Raw genomic sequence first — 27649 nt, 5'->3', positions numbered from 1 at the left:
TAGAACCTGGCTGTCACTCAACGTACTCACTTGTAGTTTAAGTTTTCTAGTACCTGGCTGTCACTCAACGTACTTACTTGAGTTTTCTAGTACCTGGCTGTCACTCAACGTACTCACTTGAAGTTTAAGTTTTCTAGAACCTGGCTGTCACTCAACGTACTTACTTGAAGTTTAAGTTTTCTAGTACCTGGCTGTCACTCAACGTACTTACTTGAGTTTTCTAGAACCTGGCTGTCACTCAACGTACTCACTTGTAGTTTAAGTTTTCTAGTACCTGGCTGTCACTCAATGTACTCACTTGAAGTTTAAGTTTTCTAGAATCTGGCTGTCACTCAACATACTCACCTGAAGTTTAAGTTTAACTCTTAAGTTAATCTATTTTCTCTTTCTTCACAGGTGTGTGTTTCAGGATGGTAAGTGTCAACGTGTGGAGTGTGTAGTGAGTATAGTTCAGGTTAGAAGGTGTTTGTTGTTTTACTTTTCTTTGCAAGTATCTTCACAAATGCCATTGAGTCTTTATACACCAGAATATTCTGATGAGTGTTGACAAACTACAGACCCCAGAGTAATACTATGGAGCCTCGCGGAGTAATACTTTGGAGCTTCATGGAGTATTACTATGGAGCTTCACGGAGTAATACTATGGAGCTTTGCGGAGTAATCCTATGGAGATTCGTGGAGTAATACTATGGAGCTTCACAGAGTATTACTATTGAGCTTCACAGAGTAATACTATGGAGCTTCACGGAGTAAAACTATGGAGCTTTGTGGAGTAATACTATGGAGCTTCAAGGAGTAATACTATGGAGCTTTGCGGAGTAAAACTATGGAGATTCGTGGAGTATTACTATGGAGCTTCACGGAGTTAAACTATAGAACTTTGTGGAGTAATACTATGGAGCTTCACGGAGTAATACTATGGAGATTCGTGGAGTAATACTATGGAGATTCGTGGAGTAATACTATGGAGCTTTGTGGAGTAATACTATGGAGCTTCAAGGAGTAATACTATGGAGCTTTGCGGAGTAAAACTATGGAGATTCGTGGAGTATTACTATGGAGCTTCACGGAGTTAAACTATAGAGCTTTGTGGAGTAATACTATGGAGCTTCACGGAGTAATACTATGGAGATTCGTGGAGTAATACTATGGAGCTTCACGGAGTAACACTATGGAGCTTTGAGGAGTAATACTATGGACTTCACTGAGTAATTCTATAAAGCTTTGAGGAGTAAAACTATATAGCTTCGTTGAGTAATACTATGGAGCTTCGTGGAGTAATACTATAAAGCTTCATGGAGTAATACTATGGAGCTTTCGCGGAGTAATACTATGGAGATTTGTGGATAAATACTGTAAAGCTTTGTGAAGTAATACTATGGACCTTACGGAATAATACTATAAAGCTTCTCGGAGTAATACTACAGAGCTTTGCGGAGTTATACTACAAAGCTTCACGGAGTAATACTATGGAGCTTTGTGTAGTAATACTACAAAGCTTCATGGAGTAATACTATGGAGCTTCGTGGAGAAATATTACGGAGCCTTGCGTTGTAATACTACGGAGCCTTGCGGAGTAATACTACGGCGCCTTGCAGAGTAATACTATAGAGCCTTGTGGAGTAATACTATAGAGCCTTGTGGAGTAATACTTTAGAGTGTTGCAGAGTAATACTATGGAGCCTCGAGTTGTGATACTACGGAGCCTTGTGTTGTAATACTACGGAGCCTCGCGGAGTAATACTATAGAGCCTTGCAGAGTAATACTACGGAGCCTTTCGTTGTAATACTACTGAGCCTCGCGGAGTAATACTATGGAGCCTTGTGGAGTAATACTATAGAGCCTTGCAGAGTAATACTACGGAGCCTTGCGTTGTAATACTACTTAGTCTCGCGGAGTAATACTATGGAGCTTTGTGAAGTAATACTATTGAGCCTTGCAGAGTAATACTACGGAGCCTTGCAGAGTAACACTACGGAGCCTTGCTTTGTAATACTACTAAGCCTCGCAGAGTAATACTATAAAGCCTTGTGGAGTAATAATATGTAGACTAGTAGTGCGGCATCTTAACTTACCAAAGTTGTACTAAAACATTTTGACATATTTTTTAATGGCGTGTACAATAACAACAGATTGAGGTCAGTAAGTATAACCAGAATGAATACATTATAGTCGGTTATTGAGAGAAACAATAGTTTCACCTCAAGACACTTTGTGTCACTTAGCAAAGGCTACAGTTTATGGTTTGCTGTGAAGATTAGCTAATGCTACACTGAACCTCGAAAATCATCCTGAGGTTCACAAAGAAAACTGAATAATTGATCACGAAAGAACTGAAAAATGTTTATCTTGTGTCACGATGTCTTTGCTTCCAACAAGAAGTTACTGCTGTTCTATGTCAATATGTGCTGAAAGATTGGTGTGATTGTGTATCTATTTAAGTGTTAAAATTCGACAAGACATAGTAGTAATAATAGTGAACTGAGGACACTTTCGTTGAATCGTCCTTTTGTAGAATATTTTCCGACAATTTCATCACAAACTCTCTGACAAGTCCCTGTTTACCAGCGCTTTTGCTGACATCTGCTGGTCATTCGGCGCATAGCAGCCCTAATTCTGACTATTCAAACTCAAAATAAAACTGCTCTTAATGTATGAATGAAGATTCGTGTCTGAACCGTTGAAAGGACAAGTTGTTGTGTGTCTTTAGTACACAGAGAAGGAAGGATTACGACTGGGCCTGGTGGGATGGGTGAAGAACACGTCTGCTGGGACAGTGATGGGTCAGGTCCAGGGTCCCGGTGCCGCCGTGGAGGAGATGTGAGTATTATTATTTTTATATTGGATTATAAATCATTTTTTAATCAACAAGAGTGAGTAACGTGATTTAAGATCATGTTCAAGAAATATTTTCTTAAAGTAAAGACACAGAGAAGAAAGAAACAAAATTGCAACATTTTCTGCAGCGTCATATCCTCACAGATGTATTGCGCAATACCTCTTAGATTTAACTTATTTCTCTACAGTAATACACCCTTAATAACCATGTGAGCATCTGTTTAAAGTTTAATTTTATATTCATAAATTATTGCACGGAAGATGGACAGATGAGCTTAACAGGTGTCGAGAATCAGATACACTTACTTCAATAATCCACTAGATGGCGCCATGACCTTTCTTTGTGTTTATACGTCTATTATAATCTACCATGTTTTTGGTTCCAGAATATAGTTTTTAAATCTACATTTTTTTATTTTATTTTATCTAGAATAAAACGTGAATCTTCCTCAAATATTTATCTGTTTCTATATTATTTTTTAAAATCCAGCGTATACTGTTTATAATACGTATGTTATAAGTATATAATATAAAGTTAAATATAAATACAAATAAATCCCAATGAAAATCTAACATTTAATAAAGTAAGAAAAAAAGAAGAGAGTTGATGTTTATTTGTTCATGATGTTATGAGGGAGTTTCTGTGCAGCAGATGACTTCATTTCCTCCAGGGATCTTGTCATCAGCAACACACACACACACACACACACACACACACACACACACACACACACACACACACACACACACACACACACACACACACACACACACAGCTGGGTGGAGTCATGAATGCATGAGCTGCATCATTAAAACTCAAGCATAAATGTTTGAAATATATTCTCCTGCGACGTTTCTCTCCGTTCACTTTTCCAAGAGAACTCTCTCGCTTCCTTCCTCCTCGCCGCTTTCACCGTGACCTCACTTCCTGTCTGGCCTGGGAAGCAGGAAGCAGTTGCTCTAGTAGTGAGAGAAGAATGTGACGTGTGTGTGAAAGTGTTGTCGACGGATGGATGGAGGATTGAATCAGAAAGATAAACAACACAAAAAAAAAACATGAAAGAAGAATGGAAGCAAAGGAATAAAAAGAACCTCAGCCACTGACCACTGCCGACCATATATGGTGGAGCGAGTGCAGCCAGAGTGCTGGACGTGCGAGGAAATGTGTTGTTTTGGCAGCAGATTATAAACTCCTGAGATCCAGCTGTTGCCGATTATCGTAATCTGCGTGTGCGTGCGTGGTCTCCGCGTCGTCATGGCGACGCCGCTTCCTCATCAAGACCCTCGTGAAGCAAACAAACGTCTCGACCAATCAAACGAAACCATCCAGTCATTAATAAACCAACGTCTTTTCAAATCAACTGGAAATTGATCCATGATTTATTCATGATCGTCTGAGAGAGAAAGAACCAAAACACCACCTGGAATTAGATTATTAGTTAGATAACAGATAACTCATTATTAGTTAGATAACAGTTAACTCATTACTAGTTAGATAACAGTTAACTCATTACTAGTTAGGTAACATATAACTCACTACTAGTTAGATAACAGATAACTCATTACTAGTTAGGTAACATATAACTCACTACTAGTTAGATAACAGATAACTCATTACTAGTTAGATAACAGTTAACTCACTACTAGTTAGATAACAGATAACTCATTACTAGTTAGATAACAGATAACTAATTACTAGTTAGATAACAGTTAACTCACTACTAGTTAGATAACAGATAACTCATTACTAGTTAGATAACAGTTAACTCACTACTAGTTAGATAACAGATAACTCATTACTAGTTAGATAACAGATAACTCATTACTAGTTAGATAACAGTTAACTCACTACTAGTTAGATAACAGTTAACTCACTACTAGTTAGATAACAGATAACTCATTACTGGTTAGGTAACAGATAACTCATTAGTAGTTAGGTAGCAGATAACTAATTACTAGTTAGATAACACTTAACTCATTACTAGTTAGATAACAGATAACTCATTACTGGTTAGGTAACAGATAACTAATTACTAGTTAGATAACAGTTAACTCACTACTAGTTAGATAACAGATAACTCATTACTGGTTAGGTAACAGATAACTCATTAGTAGTTAGGTAGCAGATAACTAATTACTAGTTAGATAACACTTAACTCATTACTAGTTAGATAACAGATAACTCATTACTGGTTAGGTAACAGATAACTAATTACTAGTTAGATAACAGTTAACTCACTACTAGTTAGATAACAGATAACTCATTACTGGTTAGGTAACAGATAACTAATTACTAGTTAGATAACACTTAAGTCATTACTAGTTAGATAACAGATAACTCATTACTGGTTAGGTAACAGATAACTAATTACTAGTTGGATAACAGTTAACCTATTACTAGTCAGATAACAGATAACTCATTACTAGTTAGATAACAATAAATTAATGTTTAACTGTTTTTAGTTTGATTAACGGGTTACAATCTGAAAAATTACATTTTGTTTTAAAGAATCAAATTTAACTTGTTCTTGTTTTGTTTTTTAAACATAAAAAAACAGTTAAAATGTAAACGTGTTTAAAACACAAATAATATATGTTAATGTATCTTTAAAATACAAATGTAAAATAAAATAAGATAAGACGTGTAAATACTAACCATTAATACATGGTTTTCAGGGTGATACAGTAGTGTCGTTATACAGTAATGATGAAGCGTGTGTGTGTGTGTGTGTGTGTGTGTGTGTGTGTGTGTGTGTGTGTCACCAGTGAAAGTAGGACACTGGTCTCTCGCTACAGACCTCCATCTCTGTGCTTGTCTGACTGAACTACAGCGTCGCTTTGATCCGTTACAATATCTTTTAATGATCTACCAGACGACACCAGAAACACTTACACAAATACACACACACACACACACACACACACACACACACACACACACACACACACACACGGTATGGAAATTCTTCCCAAATTATCATAGATCCATGGGCTTTATCATAAAGTTGCAGGTTTGCAGTAAGAAAGTTGTGAGTTTGATTTCAGCTCCAGGCTAACATGCTAACTCGAAAAGGCTAACATGAACATACTACCAAGCTAACATGAACTTGCAAAAATGAACATGCTAACAAGCTGACATAAACATGCTAACGTGAAAATACTAACAAGCTAACATAAACATGCTAACGTGAAAATACTAACATGCTAACATAAACATGCTAATATGAACATACTAACATGCTAACGTGAACATACTAACAAGCTAACATGAACATACTAGCAAGCTAACATGAACTTGCTAAAATGAACATACTAACAAGCTAACATGAACTTGCTAAAATGAACATACTAACAAGCTAACATGAACATACTAGCAAGCTAACATGAACTTGCTAAAATGAACATACTAACAAGCTAATATGAACTTGCTAAAATGAACATGCTAACATAAACATGCTAACATGAAAATACTAACATGCTAACATAAACATGCTAATATGAACATACTAACATGAACATACTAACAAGTTAACATAAACACGCTAACATGAACATACTAACAAGCTAACATGAACATACTAGCAAGCTAACATGCTAACATGAACATAATAACAAGCTAACGTGCTAAAACCATTTTTTAGAGTTGTTTTTTTGTGTCAACACATTTTCAACACATAGTCTGTGTTAAAAAAAATCTGTTTAAATCAAAATTCCTGCAAATAATTCAAGTTTGTAACCTAAAACAAAAGTTAGATTTTTTTAATATAAATATAATAAATATTAAATATTGTTCTTCTAATACTTATCAATTTTATTTTAAAAGTAAAAATGATTATTACATTAATTATTTAGTCATTTGTAGCATCTAAAATAGAGTATGAAGTAAAATGGTCTTTATTTATGTTTTTTATCCGCAAACCTAATTAATCTAGTCTTTTAATTACATAAATCAATTTTTTCCTCACATTTCCTGATGCTTTTAGTGTTTATAATGGTCATGTTTATGTGATGTTTATGTCGTTTATGTTGTTTATGTCGTTTATGTTGTTTATGTTGTTTATGTTGTTTACTCCCAGATCATCAGGAGCTTCATTAACACACATGTTGTTAAAGGTGTAAATGATGACCTTGAGTGTAAACTGTGACTCGTCCTCAGGAAGGTCTGGCTCCGGACAGAAGGAAGTCCCAGCAGTCGCATCACCAAAGCTTCGTTCTCCAACCAGAGGAGCATCCAGAAGCTGGAGATGTCGGGCTTCAAGACCCGTTTCTGACCCGTTTCTGACCCGTTTCTGACCTGTTTCTGACCCGTTTCATTCAAGCTTCACCTCGTGACTCAAACACCGAGTTAAACAATAGTAATGTTAGTAATAATAATAATAATGTTCTTCTCCCACATGTTCATGAATCTTTTAATAAAACCTTTTTACTTAATATTCCACTTTAGGTTAGAGTCAGAAAGAAGATTCAAGAGAAGGAAAGTTTGAATCCCGTTTGATTCTGTGACACAACAAACTCAACCCTGTTTTCATGTTGTGACTCAACAAGTCATGTGATCTTATAACCTGCTGTGTGATCCAATTAAACCAGCGGAGCAGGAGCCAACGATCAGCTGCCATGGCAACCGTAAGTGTGACACAGCAGAATCATGAGGTTGAACATGGAGGACGTTCAAGAGTACACAACTGTAGTGTAGTGAGTGGACACAAACGTACACAACTGTAGTGTAGTGAGTGGACACAAACGTACACAACTGTAGTGTAGTAAGTGGACACAAACGTACACAAACCTCCTGTACTTGATCTAATCTTTATAACCTACCATTTGATGTTTTATTTGGTTGTCCAGACGTTCAAGCGGATCATCTTCACAATAAATGACACCTAAGTTTGCATCTGACCTTTGACTCATCGTTTGTTGAAGGAGTTGATGATTTTAATTCTCATTCTAAGAGTCAAGAAGGTCTTTTTAACTACAATTATTCTCACAACTTAACTTACCTCATTAGCTTCAACCTTATTGGCCTCAACCATCTCCTCTTGTCTTTGTATTAATGAGAGCTTAGTTTCTGTTTGTTATCAGGCCTTCGGGTCACCTTGACCCAGAGACAACACAAGGGATATCGTAAACACATTTGTTTACACGCCTTCGGGTCACCTTGACCCAGAGACAACACAAGGGATATCACAAACACATTTGTTTACGGGCCTTCAGGTCACCTTGACCCAGGAGACAATACAAGGGATACCACAAACACATTTGTTTGCAGGCTTTTGGGTCACCTTGACCCAGAGACAACACTAGGTATACCACAAACACATTTGTTTACGGGCCTTTGGGTCACCTTGACCGAGGAGACAGCACAAGGGATACCACAAACACATTTGTTTGCAGGCTTTTGGGTCACCTTGACCCAGAGACAACACTAGGGATACCACAAACACATTTGTTTGCGGGCCTTCAGGTCACCTTGACCCAGATATAATGCATAGGGTTAAACAAAGGAACACAACACCAAATCATGATGACAACAAGCTTAGACTTGGAAGTGTTACTTCACGGCTTAAAGTTTAACTTAAGTGTGTGTGTGTGTGTGTTGTTGTGATGTGTGACTCTATTGTATCATCAGTGTGTGTGTGTTGTTGTGATGTCTGACTCTATTGTGTCATCAGTGTGTGTGTTGTTGTGATGTGTGACTCTATTGTATCATCAGTGTGTGTGTGTTGTTGTGATGTGTGACTCTATTGTATCATCAGTGTGTGTTTGTTGTTGTGATGTGTGACTCTATTGTATCATCAGTGTGTGTGTGTTGTTGTGATGTGTGACTCTATTGTATCATCAGTGTGTGTGTGTTGTTGTGATGTGACTCTATTGTATCATCAGTGTGTGTGTGTTGTTGTGATGTGTGACTCTATTGTATCATCAGTGTGTGTTGTTGTTGTGATCTGTGACTCTATTGTATCATCAGTGTGTGTTTGTTGTTGTGATGTGTGACTCTATTGTATCATCAGTGTGTGTGTGTTGTTGTGATGTGTGACTCTATTGTATCATCAGTGTGTGTGTTGTTGTGATGTGTGACTCTATTGTATCATCAGTGTGTGTGTGTGTTGTTGTGATGTGTGACTCTATTGTATCATCAGTGTGTGTGTTGTTGTGATGTGTGACTCTATTGTATCATCAGTGTGTGTGTGTTGTTGTGATGTGTGACTCTATTGTATCATCAGTGTGTGTGTGTTGTTGTGATGTGTGACTCTATTGTATCATCAGTGTGTGTGTTGTTGTGATGTGTGACTCTATTGTATCATCAGTGTGTGTGTGTTGTTGTGATGTGTGACTCTATTGTATCATCAGTGTGTGTGTTGTTGTGATGTGTGACTCTATTGTATCATCAGTGTGTGTGTGTTGTTGTGATGTGTGACTCTATTGTATCATCAGTGTGTGTGTGTTGTTGTGATGTGTGACTCTATTGTATCATCAGTGTGTGTGTGTTGTTGTGATGTGTGACTCTATTGTATCATCAGTGTGTGTGTGTTGTTGTGATGTATGACTCTATTGTATCATCAGTGTGTGTGTGTTGTTGTGATGTGTGACTCTATTGTATCATCAGTGTGTGTGTGTTGTTGTGATGTGTGACTCTATTGTATCATCAGTGTGTGTGTGTTGTTGTGATGTGTGACTCTATTGTATCATCAGTGTGTGTTTGTAAAAAACTGTCTTTTCATTGAAATATTTACATTAGAAAATGATCTTAAGCTTCGCTCACTGAAAATACTTTGTTTTTCTGGAGATTAAATCTTGTTGACCATAACCACACCCACTCTGCTGTGATTGGTCAAGCATGGAGGTTTGTCACTGCACGTCATCAACCCCAGAAGTCTCCACCTCCCAGGGACTGGTTGTATAAACAAAGCGAGCGTGATTACAGCTGGAAGAGTGAAGCCATTATTACATCATAATGGACTCTCGTAACCTCTCGTTTGTCCAGATTTCAGAGCAACTTTATAAAGTAATAAAGTGTAAAACATGGTCATGATGAGAAGTTACTGCGTCTTGAAGAACATTCACTACATGAGAGGAGAGTCGAGGTTCAACAGAATAGCTTCAAGAGCTTGGACCTGATTGGTCGATGAACTATCATCGCACTCTCGCCTCTGAACTGTCGTTCGACAACAACCTGGTGTGATGGTTGTGAGTCTTGATCCGTAGCTCGTGTGCGAAGCTGCCGTTCTTAAGATAATGAAGTGGATTAACGCGGGCGAGAGGATTAACTTTCCATGTTGGTCCGACACCAGCAGATTAATCCATTCATTAAACTCCACTTTAGCTAATATTTGTTTCACCGAGATTGTTATTGTTATTCACCTTCATGCACAAATATAATCGTACAAAACTAGTGTCTGTGTGTGTTGTTGTGAGTGCGTGAGAGTGTGTGTGTGTGTGTGTTTGTGAGTGCATGAGAGTGTGTATTTTGATGCCTCGTTGTTGTGCCAACACACCCTGACATTCACACACACATTTATCTCAATAATAAATGTTCCTTATGCAACAACACACACTCGAAAACACACGTTGCATTCACACACTATCGGGAACTTATAATGAGTGTGTGTTTGCGTGAGTGCATGTGTGTGTGTGTGTGTGTGTGTGTGTGTGTGTGAACACAATGGACATCATGGTGCAGTGTGAGTGTGTTTCGTGATAGTGTGTGTGTGTGTGTACGTGTGTGTGTGTGTGTGTGTGTGTGTGTGTGTGTGTGTGTGTGTGTGTGTGTGTGTGTGTGTGTGTGTGTGTGTGTGTGAACATAATGGACATCATGGTGCAGTGTGAGTGTGTTTCATGATAATGTGTGCGTGTGTGTGTGTGTGTGTGTGTGTGTGTGTGTGTGAACATAATGGACATCATGGTGCAGTGTGAGTGTGTTTCATGATAATGTGTGTGTGTGTGAGTGTGTGTGTGTGTGTGTTTCACGATAATGGATGTGACGCACCAGGAGCTCCACAGTTACCAATGTGGAAAAAAATAGTGAAACGAAGGTAAATAAAAGTGTTTTTTTTGTATTTATTTAAAACATATTTCCATTTAAATTCCACTCCTTTTTCAATTTCACGTTGTTTACTTACATTTTTTATTTTATTTGGTTTTCATTTTAATGTTTTTTCTTAAATAAGGACTGCTGTTATTCAATGGAATCATGGGAAAAAATTAAAATATCAATCAATCAAATATATTTAAAATATCTTGAGCCATAAACTCACAGAACATGCTTAAAATGTAAAGATATTAAAGTTACTATTTTCCATCGTGGTCAAATCGATGAGGAGAAACTGGAGGTTTTATGTCGACCCGTTCATACAAAACTCTGCAGCCAGAGTTCTGAGCCGCTCTAGTAGAAGAACTCACATTTCTATGATCCTTAAAACTCTTCACTTCCAGTTTCTTTCAGGATCAATTCCATGAAACATAAATGTTAAATAAACGTAAATACGTTTCATTTAAAAATGCATTTATTTTCCTTATTCCGTGTGTTTTTTAAAACTTTACGACACAAATCTCTCGACCAAAACCACAGACTAGCGACTCTAAACTCAACAAGCGGGTTTTTGCTCCAATACATCTTGTTTCCGCGGGTCATCCGGGTCACGACATCACACGTACAATACCCAGAATTCACTCCTGCTTCTGTCTGAGCCTGAACTCAAGGTTTCCTGGAGTCCAAATAAAACCCAGCGGGAGATGGTTCTGGTCCTGGTTCTGAGCCTGCTCTCTGTCAAAAAGCGCCTCTGAAAAAACAAACCCATTTCCATTCCTGCAAATAACAACAGAACCTCCTCCACAGCACCGTCCACCCACTCTCGGCTGACTCGGGACCAGCTGGAAACATTCCAGCAGCCTTGACCCCCCACCCCTCGAACCGGACCCCCCCCCCCCCTCCTCTACTTCCTCCTCCGCACACACACAAACTTCTTCGTGGTCGCCATAGCAACGACTCTCCGTCTGGTCGAGAAGTTCTTCCTCCGATCTCTGGGTCTACTTTTTATTTCAGAATATGACTGGCACTTGAACGTCCCACACACTCTGATTCATCACACACACACACACACACACACACACACACGCACACACACACACACACACACCTGAGTGGGTGCAGAGAGCGGTTGCTAAGCAACATGTTGAACATTGTTTTTTTTTCTAAATTCACGATCTTCTAACGCAACATTCTCTCTGCACCAGCTTGTTGGTTCTGATCCAGGATCATGAACTCTTTGTTTCTCACTTCCTGCTCCTGCCGTGACTCTATTAAGAAAAGTTGTGGTAGTACTTTTTTACGATAGTACTTTCAGAGATGAGCCTACAGTGTTTTGTCTTGTTTTACACAAAGTGATTAAGTGTCTAATAGCAAATGGGACCAAACCTGTGTACGGCGCCTGTTGATGTGACGGCAGCTGCAGCTCGTCATGCAATCGCAGAGCTTGAAGCCACCTCTCCTGCAGCAACAGGCGCCGGATTATAATCGTTGGTGTGTAGTTCCTGTACATTCTTCTCTTGGGTTACAGTTCTTTCTTGTGTTTTTATTTTTGTGTTTTTGTCGCGGAGGGAAGATGGTTTCAAAGCTTAGGAGCAACAGTCTGGAAGGATTTCTCTCCTCTGGTCCTGAAGTTCAGGAACCATCAGTAGATTCTGATCCACAGACCTCAGAGCCCGAGCTGGGGTGTAAGTCTGGATCAGATCACTGATGGAAGGTCTGACCATGAATAGATCTGAAAGTAAGAACCAGAATTTTAAAATGATCCTGAAAGAAACTGGCAGCCAGTGAAGAGTTTGAAGGAGAAATGTGAGTTCTTCTACTAGAGCAGCCAGTGAAGAGTTTGAAGGAGAAATGTGAGTTCTTCTACTAGAGCGGCTCAGAATCCTGGCTGCAGATTCTTGTATGACTGGGTTCGACATAAAACCTCCAGTAATGTTTCTCCTCATCGATCCGTCCACGAGCTCTGATGCTGAATCAGCCGAGAGTAAATTCAGCTCCTGATACATTTCCTTGCTGTGGTTGGAGCTGCTGAGACTCTAATGGTCGGAGATGTTATTGACGGAAGCAGAACAACAACAGCTGGAGCGACAACATCCTGGGTGGGCTTTGCATTAGAGACCCCCCCCCCCCTTCACACCCCCCCCTCCCCTCACACCCCCCCTCCCCCGCACCCCCTACATGGAGATAATGACATTGGGAAAAACCGCTACAGATATATTCCATTTGTTTTATTTTACAAATCATTTAATTATTCAAACAAGTAGCACAAAACAGGAAGTGTGTCAAAATAAAATCACAAGACATTTGCTGTGTCTCAAATCGCATACTAGCGTACTTAAAGTTAGTATTTTTAGTGCGTTAGTGCGTCTCAATTCTAAGTATGCGAAATTTTGTGCGCCATGCACACTAAATTGGCGTACTAACACGCCCACAAAACTGAGCATGGTTCGATGGACACTAAACACACTAAACAGCCGCCATCTTAGTGACGTTTTAAACCGAAGTTACGTCATATATATATATACATATATATTCATATACTTACAGGTTAATTTTCCGCAGCAGTACGAGGATAAACACGTCTTCGCTGCTGATACCAGCTTAAATATCTCACAAATATTTCGATTCTCATATTTTTGCTTTATTTCTTTTTCCAAACTTGCAAAACGTGCTGCCAGCAGGTGGCGATAGCGTTCAAACAGCTGGTTACAACATCGTTAAATAGAAGTAGAAGAAGAAGCTGTCATGTGATTTCCTGTTAGTGTGTAGCAGCAGAGTTTGATTTGAGACATACTATCTGTGGAGAATTTGCGTACTAGTTAGTACGTACACTAAACTGATGCATACTTACTTCTAGTATACTAAGAGTAGTATGTGATTTGAGACACAGCAATTGTGTTTGTAATTCACAATAGAAATATTAACGATTTTAAAATGATTTTAACACAAAGTTGCAAAATGAGATTTTTTTTTTTATCGTATCATTAGAACTTGAAACACATTAAAAAATAAATATTCAATGTTATTCTTTAAACTCTTCCAAAGCAACACATCAATATAAACGAGCAGATATTTTTATTTATTTTTTACAGTGTTTAAAATATTTCTAACATAATTTGATGTTTATTAATTACATTTGATTAATTAAATAAATAATAATGAATCCTGCAACTTTAAATACTCTAAAAAAAACTCTCAATACAAATGGTAACTACAGTCTATACTTCATTTGGAGAGTACAATGGAAGTATTTTCATGTAAATAAACAGATAATTGAATTTAAAATGAAGTTAGCGAATTAAAAAATACATGTCTGTGTCTTACATAAATGAAGTGACATTTAATTGATGTATGTTTTAATTTTTTCCACTCATTTTAAACATAAAATACAAACAGGAAGTGATGTCATAACCCTCGTCTCCTGCAGCTGCTGCATGATGAGAATCTGTTCCTTTGACCTCCGACCTTTAGTTTTCTGTCTCCAGCTCAGGAACAAATATGGCTCTGCTGGGAAGAACATTTCTACACAGTGTCTGGTAACCCAGTGATAATCCTCTGCACACACACGTGTGTGTGTGTGTGTGTGTGTGTGTGTGTGTGTGTGTGTGTGTGTGTGTGTGTGTGTGTGTGTGTGTGTGTGTGTGTGTGTGTGTCAGCCTGAAACAACTGACCAGTCCAGATTATATTCTGAGCATTAATACACAGCTGTATTTTGAATCTTTTGGGCATCGTTTCGGGGTCAACGATGATTATCGTGACGTGACAACATGGTTATAAACTCACAGCAATGATTTGTTTTTATAAATAATATTAAATACTATTATTTATGTAGAAATGCAGCAATTTTAGTTATATTTTCATGTTTTATTATGAAAAATATGCTTTTTATTGTCCATCATATAGAGCCATTAATAATTCATCCAGTGTTGTGGTGAATGCCTTAGTCATCACAACACAAAGGCTAACACACTTAAGTGCTCACAAAATGATCAAACGCACACCCACCCCCCCCCCCCCCCCCCACACACACACACACACAAAGCACATACAAAGACACACAAAATACCATAAAAATAAACATTTGTCAGTTTTCAATCATCGACCTTCATCATTATTGTTGTTATTATGTCTCACATGTGTGTTTGTGGAGACACTGAGATGAAAACACAAACAGTGAACATGTCCCACATTGATGAACCCTCAGAGGTGAAAACACAGTGACAGTGAAAGCACATTAATGATCAGCAGTGACTCCCCTTAAAGGCGACACACACACGGATCCGTTCGGGATGTTGAGGGAAAGTGATGTTGAAGTTCCTCGCTCATGCTGTTATGCATCATCCTCTCTGCAGACTCTCCCTCCTTCCCTCCCTCTCTTCTCTCCTCCTCCCTCTTTCTCCTCCTCCCACAGATTTGGGAAGGAGGAGGAGGAGGAGGGGGGGGAGCTCGGTGCAGAACCGCGGCAGCCCGGCGGGGCGGAGACGTGACTAATGTAGACGCAGATAAAGCGTTTTTTGAAATTTGCAAAGTCACAAGTCACGTGATACAAATCATAGTTTTATGTCAATATTAGAGACACAACAAGAAACTTATGACGATATAATACATGTTTAGGATTGTGTCCAGAAGATTTACCGAAAATATATATGAGACAACTAAACTTTTGGAAAAGCATTGGTTCTACTTTGAGCATCTCATGGATGACCTTCTCACCTTGTGGACCTAAAGAAAAAGAGACATAAACCAACATTTTTTACTTCTATTTTTTTAACACTCAAATCACAGATGTGAACACAAAGGAGCCCCAGAATAATGGGTTGAACTTCCATTAATACATTAAAATATTAAAATTATCTTGTGGTCGTATTATTTCTTGACCACACATTCTTCTTCTTCTTCTTCTTCTTCTTCTTCTTCTTCTTCTTCTTCTTCTTCTTCTTCTTCTTCTTCTTCTTCTTCTTCTTCTTATTAGATGTCATGTTGCAAAAGTGTTTCAGACTAAACAACATTGCAACATGTAACTCTAATGCCTTCAAATGTTAATTTTATTATTATTATTTTACCAAAGCAACAATACGTGTCTCCACAGTTAACTGTGTAAACACTATATTAACCTCAGCAACAGTTCAACGTCCTGGACAAAGATTTGTCCTGGACTCTGTTGGAAAAAGAAGGTTAAAGCAATATAATATATAATAAAATATATAATATATAATAAATAATATATAATTAAAAAAAAACGTTATCATGTAAATTATTCATTTATATTTTTAGTTTTATTAAATCAGAATCAGAATTATTTATTTGTGCCATTATTAGTGGATAATTTGAAGGAATTTGTTTTGGTCGATTGTGCAACATCAACATCAAACATTATATAATAAAAAATAAACATAAATATGATAACATTTACAATTAACAAATTACAAATTGTTTATTTACATAGGGCAGTTATTTTTGTTTAAAAATAACTGGAATTTAATTTAAAAAACATCTACTTAATTATTGTTCATAGTATTTTAAGTATCATTGAGACAAACACATTTTAACTTTAATATTATTAATCTCAAGCAGCCTTGTCATTCTTAAGCCCCGGCGGCGCCTCTCGGGTGAATAAACCGAGCGCACCAGGCTCTGCAGTCCGGGCCGCTGGACGAGGAGGGGGGGGGCGAGGGGGAGGAGGGTCTCTGGATTTAGGTCTCAGTGCTGCTGCCTTGTTTCCCTGCGAGCCTCGGAGCCTCCACACGCCTCCCGTCCGTCCTTCACTTCGAGCGGGACCTCGAGCTTCTGTCCGCCCGCGGGTGAGTCCGAGCCGCGTGCGCGCGTGCGACGTGTTTGTTTTCATTGTTCGTGTACACGGGCGCGGGAAGGCGCGTGCACCGGTGGCGTTTTTTTTCCCGGGTGAAAACACGCCATCATCGGGTTGAAAACATGGAGCCTCGGGGCGTTGGTTGGGGTTCAGGGGTTCGTGCGTGTGTCCATCATGTTGCTGAACTTGTGTCTCCATCTTCTCTGATGAAGGTGCTTTTGTGTTGTTTCCATGGTTGTGTTGATGTTTCATGGTTGTGTTGATGTTTCATGAGGCTGTGGAAGTGATGATGATGATGATGATGATGAAGGTGGTGCAGGCGTGGTCGACTGTGCTGACCTCAGCCTCAACCAAACCCCACAATAATGGATCTACTCCTGCAGATCTTCCACTAAAGTGTCTCCACCTTCATCCAAACCAGCCTTAAACTCATACTATTGGTCGATATTTCACTTTATTCTGTGGATCTTCTTCCAGTTTGTTGCTTAAAGCATCATTTTTTAAACATCAAACTCTCTTATATCACTGCTGTGTTCTTCACTGTCTCTGTTGCTTTAAAGGCTTTTTTTTAAACATCTTTTTTTGCGCAGTTTGAATCCTGTGGATCATTATGTAATCTGATCCTTTTACCTCTCCTTCTCCTTCCCTCGCTCTTATCTCCACCCTTTTATCTAATCACTTTTTCTGCTCAATCTCGGCTCTCCTTCTTCCTCCTCCTCCTCCTCTTCCTCCACTTCATGCACCAACTGGGGGAACATTTGTCAACTTGTTGACTGAAGATCTTAAAAGTGTCACCCAGGTGTCGACTCGTCGGACGTGACGATCGTTTCTCTTAAAACCGAACATTGATGTGAAAGTTTAGATCCTACTTCGGTTTTTGGTGCATAAATGGATTTTTTTTGTTTTCTAAACCCAACAACGTTCATGCGAAACACAAGTTTAAAGCTAAACTAACGTGTAGATTTTAAGTGTGTGTCGTTGACCATAACCACACCCACTCCGCTGTGATTGGTCAAGCACGAGGTTTGTCACTGCGCGTCATCAATCGATTGGATTTCGGTTAAAAGTGTCAAATCATAACAAAGTTATCTTGAGACACTTTACAGTATAAGTAAGACTATAGTGGAGAAATCAATCGGTCTCCGCCTCCGAGGGAGTCGTTGTATAAACAAAGCGGGCTGGCTGGAGGAGTGAAGCCATTATAACGTCAGCGTGGACTCTCGTAACCTCTCGTTCGCCCAGATTTCAGAGCAACTTTTTAAAGTAATGAGTGTAAAACATGGTCATGCTGTGATCGGTCAAACATGGAGGTTCGTCACTGCGCGTCATCAATCCCCTGAAGTCTCTACCTCCAAGGGACTCGATGTATAAACAAAGCGGGGTGAGCTTACAGGAGTGAAGCCATTATTACGTCATCATTTTGTGTGATTTTAAAAATGATGCGAAGCTTAAGACGATGAGCTTCATTGACGAAACATTGGCTCGAGCAGGTCGAGGAATATTATCGTAAACGCGACAGAAATCCCGTTTTAAGTTTAGTTTTCAAAATAATTATCGACCAAAACTCATTTGTACGACGCACACGTTTGCTCTACTATATCTTCTAGGTCAGTTACATTTATAGTCTACGCCACAGACCAAGGTTCAGCTCAACCTGGGAGTGGCTTGTCTGGAGGAATAACAAAATATATTTCCTGCTGCAGGAAATGAATGATTTTTCAATGGCTATTGCCTAGTTTTGTACATGTGGCTGTTTTCACAACCTCCACCAAATACATACTATGAACAGGATGTTGTAGAGGGCGGTGCATTGAACTGTGTATTAAATAAATAAATAAAAACGTTGCTCCTTCAAAGAAGCGTTTAGTCAGTTTAACAACTTCTGTCGGTTTGAATCGTTTGCGTTCACTTGACCTTTCCTCTCGTTTACCAGTTTAAACGGTTCTTTCTCTATTAAAGACACTTTTGTTATTGCAGTACATTATGAGGGTAGTGAGTAATAATCAGATACAACCTAGTGAACCTACTTCCTAGCTGCTTATTGTACCTGCTTAGAAAAACAAGGCTGTGTCTCAAATCACATACTTCTCTTAGTGCACTGGTTAGTATCATCAGGATAGTGTACGTACTAACTAGTAACTAATTCTCCACAGATAGTATGTCTCAAATCAAACTCTGCTGCTACACACTAACAGGAAATGACGCGACAGCTTCTTCTTCTACTACTATTTAACCATGATTTCAACCAGCTGTAGGAACACTATCGCCACCTGCTGGCAGCACGTTTGGTTTGTATCATGGAATATGAGAAACTAAATATTGGTGAAATATTTACGCCGGTATCAGCAGCGAAGACGTGTCATCCTAAGTATGTTTATATATGACGTTACTTTGTGTACAACATCAACGTCACTAAGATGGAGTCGTTTAGTGTAGAAAGTGTCCATCGATCCATACTCAGTTTTGTGGGCGTTTTAGTGACAATTTAGTGTGTATGGAGCACTACATTTCACATACTAATAATTGAGACGCACTTGTGCACTAAAAATACTTAGTTTAAGTACCAAGTATGAAGATTTGAGACACAGCTCAAGTGTACAAGTAAACCATGTGGAGGTGAATCTTCCACCGATGGTGTTTTTGAACATGTTTACTTCAAGGTTAGGATCTTCCTGGTGTGTTGAGTTCGAGGTTGCAGCTGGTAATGGTTTGTTACGTCAGCCTCTGGTGGAGTCATGTTTAGTACTTCTTATTCCTGCGGTGTACTTGATGTGAGACAGAAGTCTCTCCGTCCACACACCTGTACGGTCTGTAGACCATCTTCACCTGGACCTGCTCTTTCAAGAGACGGTGTTTTTGATTGACGTTCAACAACATTGACGGCGTCTCACGGTTGTTTACTGATGGTGGTCGGGTATCGCCTTAGGCTGACATTCCTGCAGAGACTCACGATGGTAAACTGGCTTCCTCTTCTCTGATGATTCTGACCGGACGTCAAAAACACTTCTCACTCGTTCAAGATGTTTTTTTTTGTAGCTGGAGTTCGACAGGAACGTTCGTTTCTCTGCATCTTTAACATGTAACGGGTCAAGTCTTTGTTATTTTTTTTACTCCTTCCAACTGGATTTGCTCGGAACTATTGGCTTCGATCAATATTGACCTTGTAAACAAAACATTTTCTCGTCTCCTGCCAAAGTAAACGAGTGTGAAGCTGCTGTAATGGACACTGAACTCAAGTTCTAGCATCTGCATGAAAACTCTTTTTTTCTTTTGGTGGAATTAGTTTTGTTTAGAAGCAAATTTAATTTTTTATTCTTTATTTTGCTGCTTTGAGCTCACGTTACGGCGTCAGCGGCGACTTCATCACTGAGAACGTCTCGCGTGAAACGAGGCAAACGGAGCTGAAAAACCAATCGGGATGAGAAACTGTGCCATAAAAAAGCCTAAATGTATTCCCAGCGCACGACTTTTAGGGGCTTAGACTTAAGCTGGGAGAGTTCAGCCGAGGGAGGAGGAGGAAGAGAAATCCATTTCCTCAGAGTCGAGGAGCCAGAGCCTCCCTGGAGATGCTGGAGAAGGAACGATGGATGACGGGAGGCAGGAATGTCTGGGAGTGAGGAGTCGGTTCTGAAGGGAGAGAGGGTGGATCATGAGTACACAAACCCAATTAAGAGATGATGATGGAGGGATGAAGACGAGTAGATAAAGTGCTGCGGATTCGTACTCTGTGGCAGGAGGAGAGGGCGAGGAATGTTCTGGAAAACGTCCAGAAGATAGGAAGTAGAACAGTGCGACACAAAAACAAGGATAGAACGAGAGTTTTTTTGTTCCCGGCAGCGAAGCTTCGGCTAAATATAGAGAAGCTCTTAACATGGACCTTTTTACAGTAACTGCATCTTCCACAACCTTCAGACCACAAGTGCAGATTCCAAACCAATCCTCTCCCGGCCGGAGCGTCCGTGCACTTACTGTGTAGCGCACAGGAAATGAACTTCCACTGGGAACGCTCGTATCCGGAGTCGCCCTTTAAACATTCCAAACAATCCAATTATTTGCCCGACACCTACGGTCTTAACATCACTCGTTACATCATCAGCGTAGAGGAACGTTTACTACAAACTACTACTAACCATCATGTACGTGTGTTTATAACTCTTTCAATTCCAAAGTTAAAGTTTTTGATATTGTTTGTTTCATAATGTATAGATTTGTTGTTGGTTTTTTTCAGTTGTGATGATGTAGCAACTATGTCGTTCAACAACAACACGACTACGGTGTATTTTAACTCGTCAATTATTCCGCGGGATCAATAAAGCACTCTTTTCTATCCGCCTCCGAGTTTTCAGGCCCATCACCGTCTGGTTCGATAGTCGTCGTTCGTCCTAATGGACAAAGTGAAACATTAGACGCGGCGAAGATGAGATTGTAATTTGAACGCTGTCTAATGCAGTACCAGAAAGCGCCATCTAGTGGCTGCAAAAAAAATATTATTATTTAAGTTGCCTCAAAGTTAGAGCCTGGTAGTTCTGGAAATGTGAAGCAGGAAGTATAAACTGTATTCTACGCCACTCTCCAGGCACGTTCTCAGCAGACGCCGGTGGTTAATGGCGGCTCCTTCATCCGTCGTCTGGTTATGATCTGCTCCGATCAATCCAGAGGAGCTAAGCATGTGAAGAGCCAGAATGGCGACGGATCAATGTCGATCTGGTTCATTGATTTTCGGCTCATTGATTAGCGACGTGCAGTGACCTCAAACTGCACTTCGGATTAAGACCGCCCGGGCAGAAATTTGACCCACTTCCCAAAACAAGTGGGTTGTTACTATGAGTCGTGTGAACGGAGCTAAATTAGGCCGACATCTGTTCGCCTAAACTGATGTGAAGCCGCTTTCAAGTCTTGGACCAGATGAGTTAAAACTACTGTGGTTTCCTCACAAAATGTCTGCTTACCTTCTTCATCGATATTTATTCATTTGTCCTCCTGTGTACATGTATGTGTCAAAGTACAGGTTGGAATACAGTAGGATCTGGAATCCCGGAATTTCAATCTGTACTAGTAGGAGTCCAGATCCTGATGGTAGAGATTGGAATCCTACTACTGAACTGGGATCTGAATATTGTAATCACAATCAGTACTAGTAGGATTCCAGATTCTACTAGTACAGATTGGAATTCCAATCCCTACTAGGAGAGAATGGAATTCTACTACTGTATTGGGATTTGAATATTGGAATTCCAATCTTTCCGAAATCTCCAATTCTAATTGTTGTTAAGTGTTATATAACACTATTCAGATTACATCAAAATACGCGTATCAATATTAAGATCCCAGCTCAGTAGCAGGATCTGTACTAGTATGGATTGGAATTCCAATCTCTACTAGTAGGATTCCAGATCCTACTAGATTCCAATCTGTACTGTGACATATGCATAGAATCGGATCTATTCGTGGAACATTTTGATCTCATTTTGTACAATTTTTAAACCGATCCTACGAGAGAATCCATGACTGGAAATGTCAGAAAAGTGATGTAATGCTGCAACATCTGTTTCTAGTTGACATTTGTATCAGACGAGCGACTTCTTAGAGTGACTTTCAAACCATGTCTGGCCTCATTGTGCTTTTTAACACCACTTGACTCTGACAAACGTTAAAAAAGCAGAATTGCAAACTCAAACTCGGGTGTGTGTACGGGTGTGTGTGTGTGTGTTTGCGCAACAGGGTCAAACGGGGGTGAAAGTAGTTAAATAGTGTTAAACAAATATCAATCCAGAAACTTGACATCATCCTCAGGCTTCTTAAAAAGAAAGAAAGAAAAACTTCCCAAATGAATTGAAATGATGTAGTATTTGATGTTAACAAGTTGCATATTTTACTTGAAACAAGTTTTTCCAGTTTAATCGTTAAAATGTTTGTTATTTTAAAAGGTTCAAGCCTTCGGGTCTCTCTGAGCGTATCATCACTACGTCATCTGCAAACATCATCAACCACCGAGACCCCATTGCATCACGTGAGATGTTAAGGTTCAAACCTCCAAACTAAACCTTGAGTATGTAAATGGAAGTGAAGAGACTCTTGATTCGTGGCTCACAGCTTCGTCTATTTGCACAAAACTAAGTTAAACACAGCAGAGCAAAGACACAAATGCAACAATTTCACCTGCTTCTTAGATTATATTTGTTATATTTGCTACTGAAGCAATGTTGTTGTGCAAAGATGGACAATGTGATACCTCTTGTATAGAAGTCATTAGTAGATACATTCATTATTTACTTGTATACTGAAAGGGAAAAATATATTCTCCTCTGACCTACTATGACCTCTGGTGGTCACCATGGCTACCATTAAAATGACAAAGAGTCAACAGTCTGTGTGTTTTCAGGAAGTCCAGTTGAGACTCAAGTCGTTGTATTAAGGGAACTTTTGTCATATTTGAATCATTGTACTTGTTTACAACTTTCTGTCGATCATTTAAGTTTTCAATCTTCAGTATTTGTGAAAAACTGAACCATAACCGACTGAAGGAAAGTTGAATAATTGTGTTTTAATACCAAGAAAACGTGTTGTTTACTATAAAAAGCTCAAATAAAACGATATATTTGACACATGGGATTAAAGGTTGGTGTTTCTACGCCACCTTGTCTGTTGTGAGTGATGTAAAAAATGAAAGTATCCCATGAACGTCGAGCATCATCTACACTAAGCCGATCCGCCATCTGTCTGCGTCACATAAAGCTCCTACTGTTATGTTCGGATCCAGTAGTTTTATTTTCTATCCCTTGACCTTCGAGGCGTCAGTAGCGGTTTCTTCCGGAACATTTAAGAAACCGACCCTCGAGGTTAGCGACGCGTATTGAACAAGGAGGATTGAACTGTGGCTTTAACTCGTGGACTTCCTGTCCCGAACACAAGCTCTTCTGTTTTTCTGTTCATATTGTTTTTCGATCTCGCCGCCGGGAAAATCTCGGATAGAAAAGAGTTTATTTTATAGAGATTAATTGATTGGTTCAATAGAAATCCTTTTAATTAAGTTAAATTAATGAAACTATTTCCTTAATAAAGGTAAGAAAATCCAACATTATCGTCGACTAACAATTAACATTACATTTTCTACTGTTATTTTGAGAAATAAATGTCCTTATTCTCCAGGATCGTGTTCAGTCGCATGAACTCATCATTGTGTTTTTTTTTTTATGTTGCCATAGCAACGGTGGGGCTTACATCATCGACCTCACCCTTCTCGTCTGTGTCCCGGGGGTGAGACTCGTCATGCAACCCCCCGATGCCATCATGCTTTTGTGTTATGCTGTATGCATGGAAAGAGCACACAACGTCCTCCCGATCAATACGTTCCTTCTCTTCTTCCACAACATATGGAAAAACGCTTTAACTCTCGTCTTCCAGTGAAGATCGTTCATTGGATCCAGACGTGATCTGCTGTGTCGGAGGGAACCGGGTTCACTGGCTCGTCCGGGATTTACACCGGTGTATTCTTTCTGCACTAATACCCCGAGACACTGACGTACATCACAGCGATAGATGATACTGTGGGGGGGAGGAGCTGCTCGCCCTTGACCGAGTGGACATTCAGAGGAGGTCTTTATTCAGAGGAGGTCTTTATTCAGAGGAGGTCTTTATTTCGGTCGCACACGCGTCGCAACCGTCGGATGATGGCTGTGAACGTGAGCTGGAGTTAGTGCTGAGCTTTGAGTTTCATCGTGACCGAGCAACACTTGAAGTCATTCTGATCAAACCGCTGAGGGTTAGAGGCGTGAGTCGGCAGGAATCTGATGGTGTCGAGAGTATATGTTGTGATATAGTGTGATATAGTGTGGGAATGAGTACTATATGTGAAACCCTTAGACCACATGACTCTTGACGAAGTCGTTACTGCTTTTATCTGTTTTTCAAACCAAAATATGTCTAAACATCAGCTTTAAAAGCCACAGGAGTCGACTGTATCCTCTCGTCCTCAGTTGTTACTGCTTTCAACCAAAATATGTCCAAACATCAGCTTTAAAAGCCACTGGAGTCAACTGTATCCTCTCGTCCCCAGTCATCGCTGGGATCTCATTCTTTCTTTCAGCTGCGGAAAGCGTAATGACTGCTAGTGGCCGGAAGTTTTATTGCAGCACAAAAAGTTAGCGGTTGATCTACGATGCGTGTCACGATACAGGGTCAACGATACATTATACAGTGATGGTGCAGTAACAATATGTATTTGTAGTATTATCCAGAACTTGACTCTGGTGTTGTAGTATTTACAGACCACAAGACTCTTGATGAAGTCGTAACTGCTTTCATTTGTTTTCAAACCAAAATATGTCCAAACATCAGCTTTAAAAGCTGCTGGAGTCGACTGTATCCTCTCGTCCTCAGTCAACGCAGGGTCTTGTGGGATTCCAATGTTCCTTTTGCTGCGGTGGACAAAAGCTTTATTGCAACACAAAAATGAACAAATAAAAATATAGTTAATTTGTATGAACACAGTATTTTTTTTATCATTTGTATATCAAAACGGTGGTAAAATTAAATATGATTTGAAGAGCACAAAAAAAAAGTTAAATCATTTCCTTGACATCGTGATATTTTTTAATTTCATGACTATAATCAATATTCAACAGCAAAGTATCAATATTTTCAAACGCCTCTACCTGGGATGTGTCAGGATTCATTGGTTCAACAACACAATACTGAGTTTTCTGTTTGAAATGCAGTCTATAATGTCAACAACACTTTCTAAAGCGACTCCTTGTTCATTGTTCTGGACATGAAAGTGTGTGTCCTTGTGTGTGTGTGTCCTTGTGTGTGTGTGTGTGTTGATGTCGGTGTGTGACAGGTGAGTTCCTGGACTGGAACCTGCTGTGTAGTGGAATGTGTTTGATGCGAGGCTGCATCGGTGAGATCAGCAGGACGCAGGCGTCGCAACAAAAGAAGTTCAGTCGCACACGATTGTGTTCGTCATTCAGCGAACGTTACGTCGACATCCCTTCATTTCCTCCTGGTTTCAAACATCACTCGCCTCGGGCTGCACCTTACCATGAATTATTCAGACGCGAGAGTCATTTTTTTGGTGGAACTGCCTCGGAAAGAATGAAAATGTCCGTCTGTACTCCCGTCCTGTGCCGTAGATTATCTGATTTCCCACAATGCATAGTAGCTTGGACGAGGAAAGAGTCTGGCAGCTGGCCAGGGTGAAATGATGGGATGGATCTCCATGACGACACAGCCGACCCTCCAATCTGGACTGTTAGAACCGGTGTTGGCGTGCTGTGTGTGCGAACTGTGTGTGTGTGTGTGTGTGTTGTTGGCTTATGTTGACCTGCCTTGATGTTTTACTGATTAATCTGCAGGAAAATATAATTTTATTTATATATTTAGTTTTTGAATGTACATTAGAAGGATTGGCTTCGTTGGAAAACGTCTTTTCATACACATGTATATACATTTTATAATTTATTAACTTGATGGTTTCATACACACGCATAAGATGAACATTTTTAAATTTTTTCATACAAAGAAAATGCTAGTAATGGTTCTAGTGAGTCGATCAAATCAGTGCTTTTATGCAGAACTCTAAGCTCTAAAAAGCTCTAATTTATCCGTTAAAATGCAGCACCAAAAATGTATTATTTATTATTATGAGTGTTCCAAATACAAAGTTTATTTTCTTTATTGACGTAAAACAATCCCATGACCACTTTTCCCTCCAAAAACAAAAGTCAAGTATGAAAAACAAGAAGCTAATTTGAGTTCTTAGACCACCTTCTCTGTTGTGAGTAATGTCTAAACATTCAAAGTATCTTCCTCTCATGTATGTTGAGATGCGACACATGTATGTGATGTATTTCAATAGTGTAGGAACAAGTAATGTACGTAACATATCCTTGACTCTGGTGTTGTAGTATTTACAGACCACATGACTCGCTTAAAGAAGTTGTGACCAAAAGCTGCTAAAGTTGTCTGTATCCTCTCATTCTCAGTCATCCTCGGGATCTTGTGGGATTCCAATGTTCCTTTAACTGCGGAGCACGTAACGACTGATGCCATCTAGCGGTCGAAAGTTTTATTGCAACACAAAAATTAACAAATGCTGTGAATATGAGTGATTAAATTGTAAAAAATATATCATATATATATATATATATATATATATATAGTTAATTTACATGAACACGGTATTTTTTTTTTTATGATTTGTATATAACGGTGGTAAAACCCGGTTAAAAGTGTAAATACAATGATTCACTAAATCGTTATTATTCAAGACCATTTCTAATTATGTCCGTAACTAAATGACTCTTTTTACTTCAGAATTACTTCCTAGTCCTTCACTTAATTTTGACACATTTTTTGAGCCATAAACGCAGTACTGGGCACCCCAACAACACTCCGTTATCCCATGATGCTTTGCCACCGTTGAGCATGTAATAAGAGTTTTTAAGTCTCACTTCATGGCCGTGAGTGACGGAGGGATTTGTGAGGCGGATGCTTGTGGAAAATAAATTTGCAGAGAGAAAGTGTGTGAAGAATACGACACACATCTGGCGGGCGGTTTAGGACGGAGGGTGTGTGTGCGTCACATTAACTACGAGAATTATGGGGCGAGGAGGACGAGAAAGAAGGGAAGGAGAGAAAAAAAAAAGGGGGTGACGTGCTGCTTCAGGAAAACTAAGGGAGTCTTAACACGGCAGAAATGGAGGAGAAAACGGCTTCTTTCTTTCGATTCTTTCTGTCTGGATCTACTCCCCCCTTTATTTGTGACCCCTGCTCCCTCGCTCCTCCAGCTGTCCTCGAGCAGCTCCGCCCTCCTCCTCTGATCTGTCCTTCTTTTGGAATTTAGCAAAAACAGACGCTACACTTCCAGTCTCTGGCACAAAGCAGACGCACACACACACACACACACACACACTCATACACACTCGCACAAATCGCACACTCGTTTCCCATGGAGTCTTTTTTAAGAACTCACCCT

The 27649-nt window shown here is 39.5% G+C and overlaps 2 protein-coding genes across 2 annotated transcripts in view; both read left to right on the top strand.

The window, feature by feature from the left end:
• The window catches only part of acyp2 (acylphosphatase 2, muscle type), an 8440-nt gene extending 705 nt beyond the window's left edge, over positions 1 to 7735 (top strand). The window contains exons 2-4 of the mRNA XM_087802675.1: positions 397 to 413; positions 2712 to 2821; positions 6996 to 7735. Coding sequence (XP_087658801.1) covers positions 397 to 413; positions 2712 to 2821; positions 6996 to 7110 — 242 coding nt within the window. The 3' untranslated portion in view covers positions 7111 to 7735. The remainder of the gene's footprint in view (positions 1 to 396; positions 414 to 2711; positions 2822 to 6995) is intronic.
• Positions 7736 to 16551: 8816 nt separating this feature from the next.
• The window catches only part of sptbn1 (spectrin, beta, non-erythrocytic 1), a 105808-nt gene continuing 94710 nt past the window's right edge, over positions 16552 to 27649 (top strand). Inside the window, exon 1 of the mRNA XM_087801952.1 lies at positions 16552 to 16666. The gene's annotated coding sequence lies outside the window, so the exon portion shown is untranslated. The remainder of the gene's footprint in view (positions 16667 to 27649) is intronic.

This window comes from Callionymus lyra, chromosome 11 (assembly GCF_982586985.1).
Source record: "Callionymus lyra chromosome 11, fCalLyr1.hap1.1, whole genome shotgun sequence".
Lineage (NCBI taxonomy): Eukaryota > Metazoa > Chordata > Actinopteri > Syngnathiformes > Callionymidae > Callionymus > Callionymus lyra.
The sequence above is the reverse complement of the archived record's forward strand: the minus strand, read 5'-3'. Positions and strand labels throughout refer to the sequence as shown.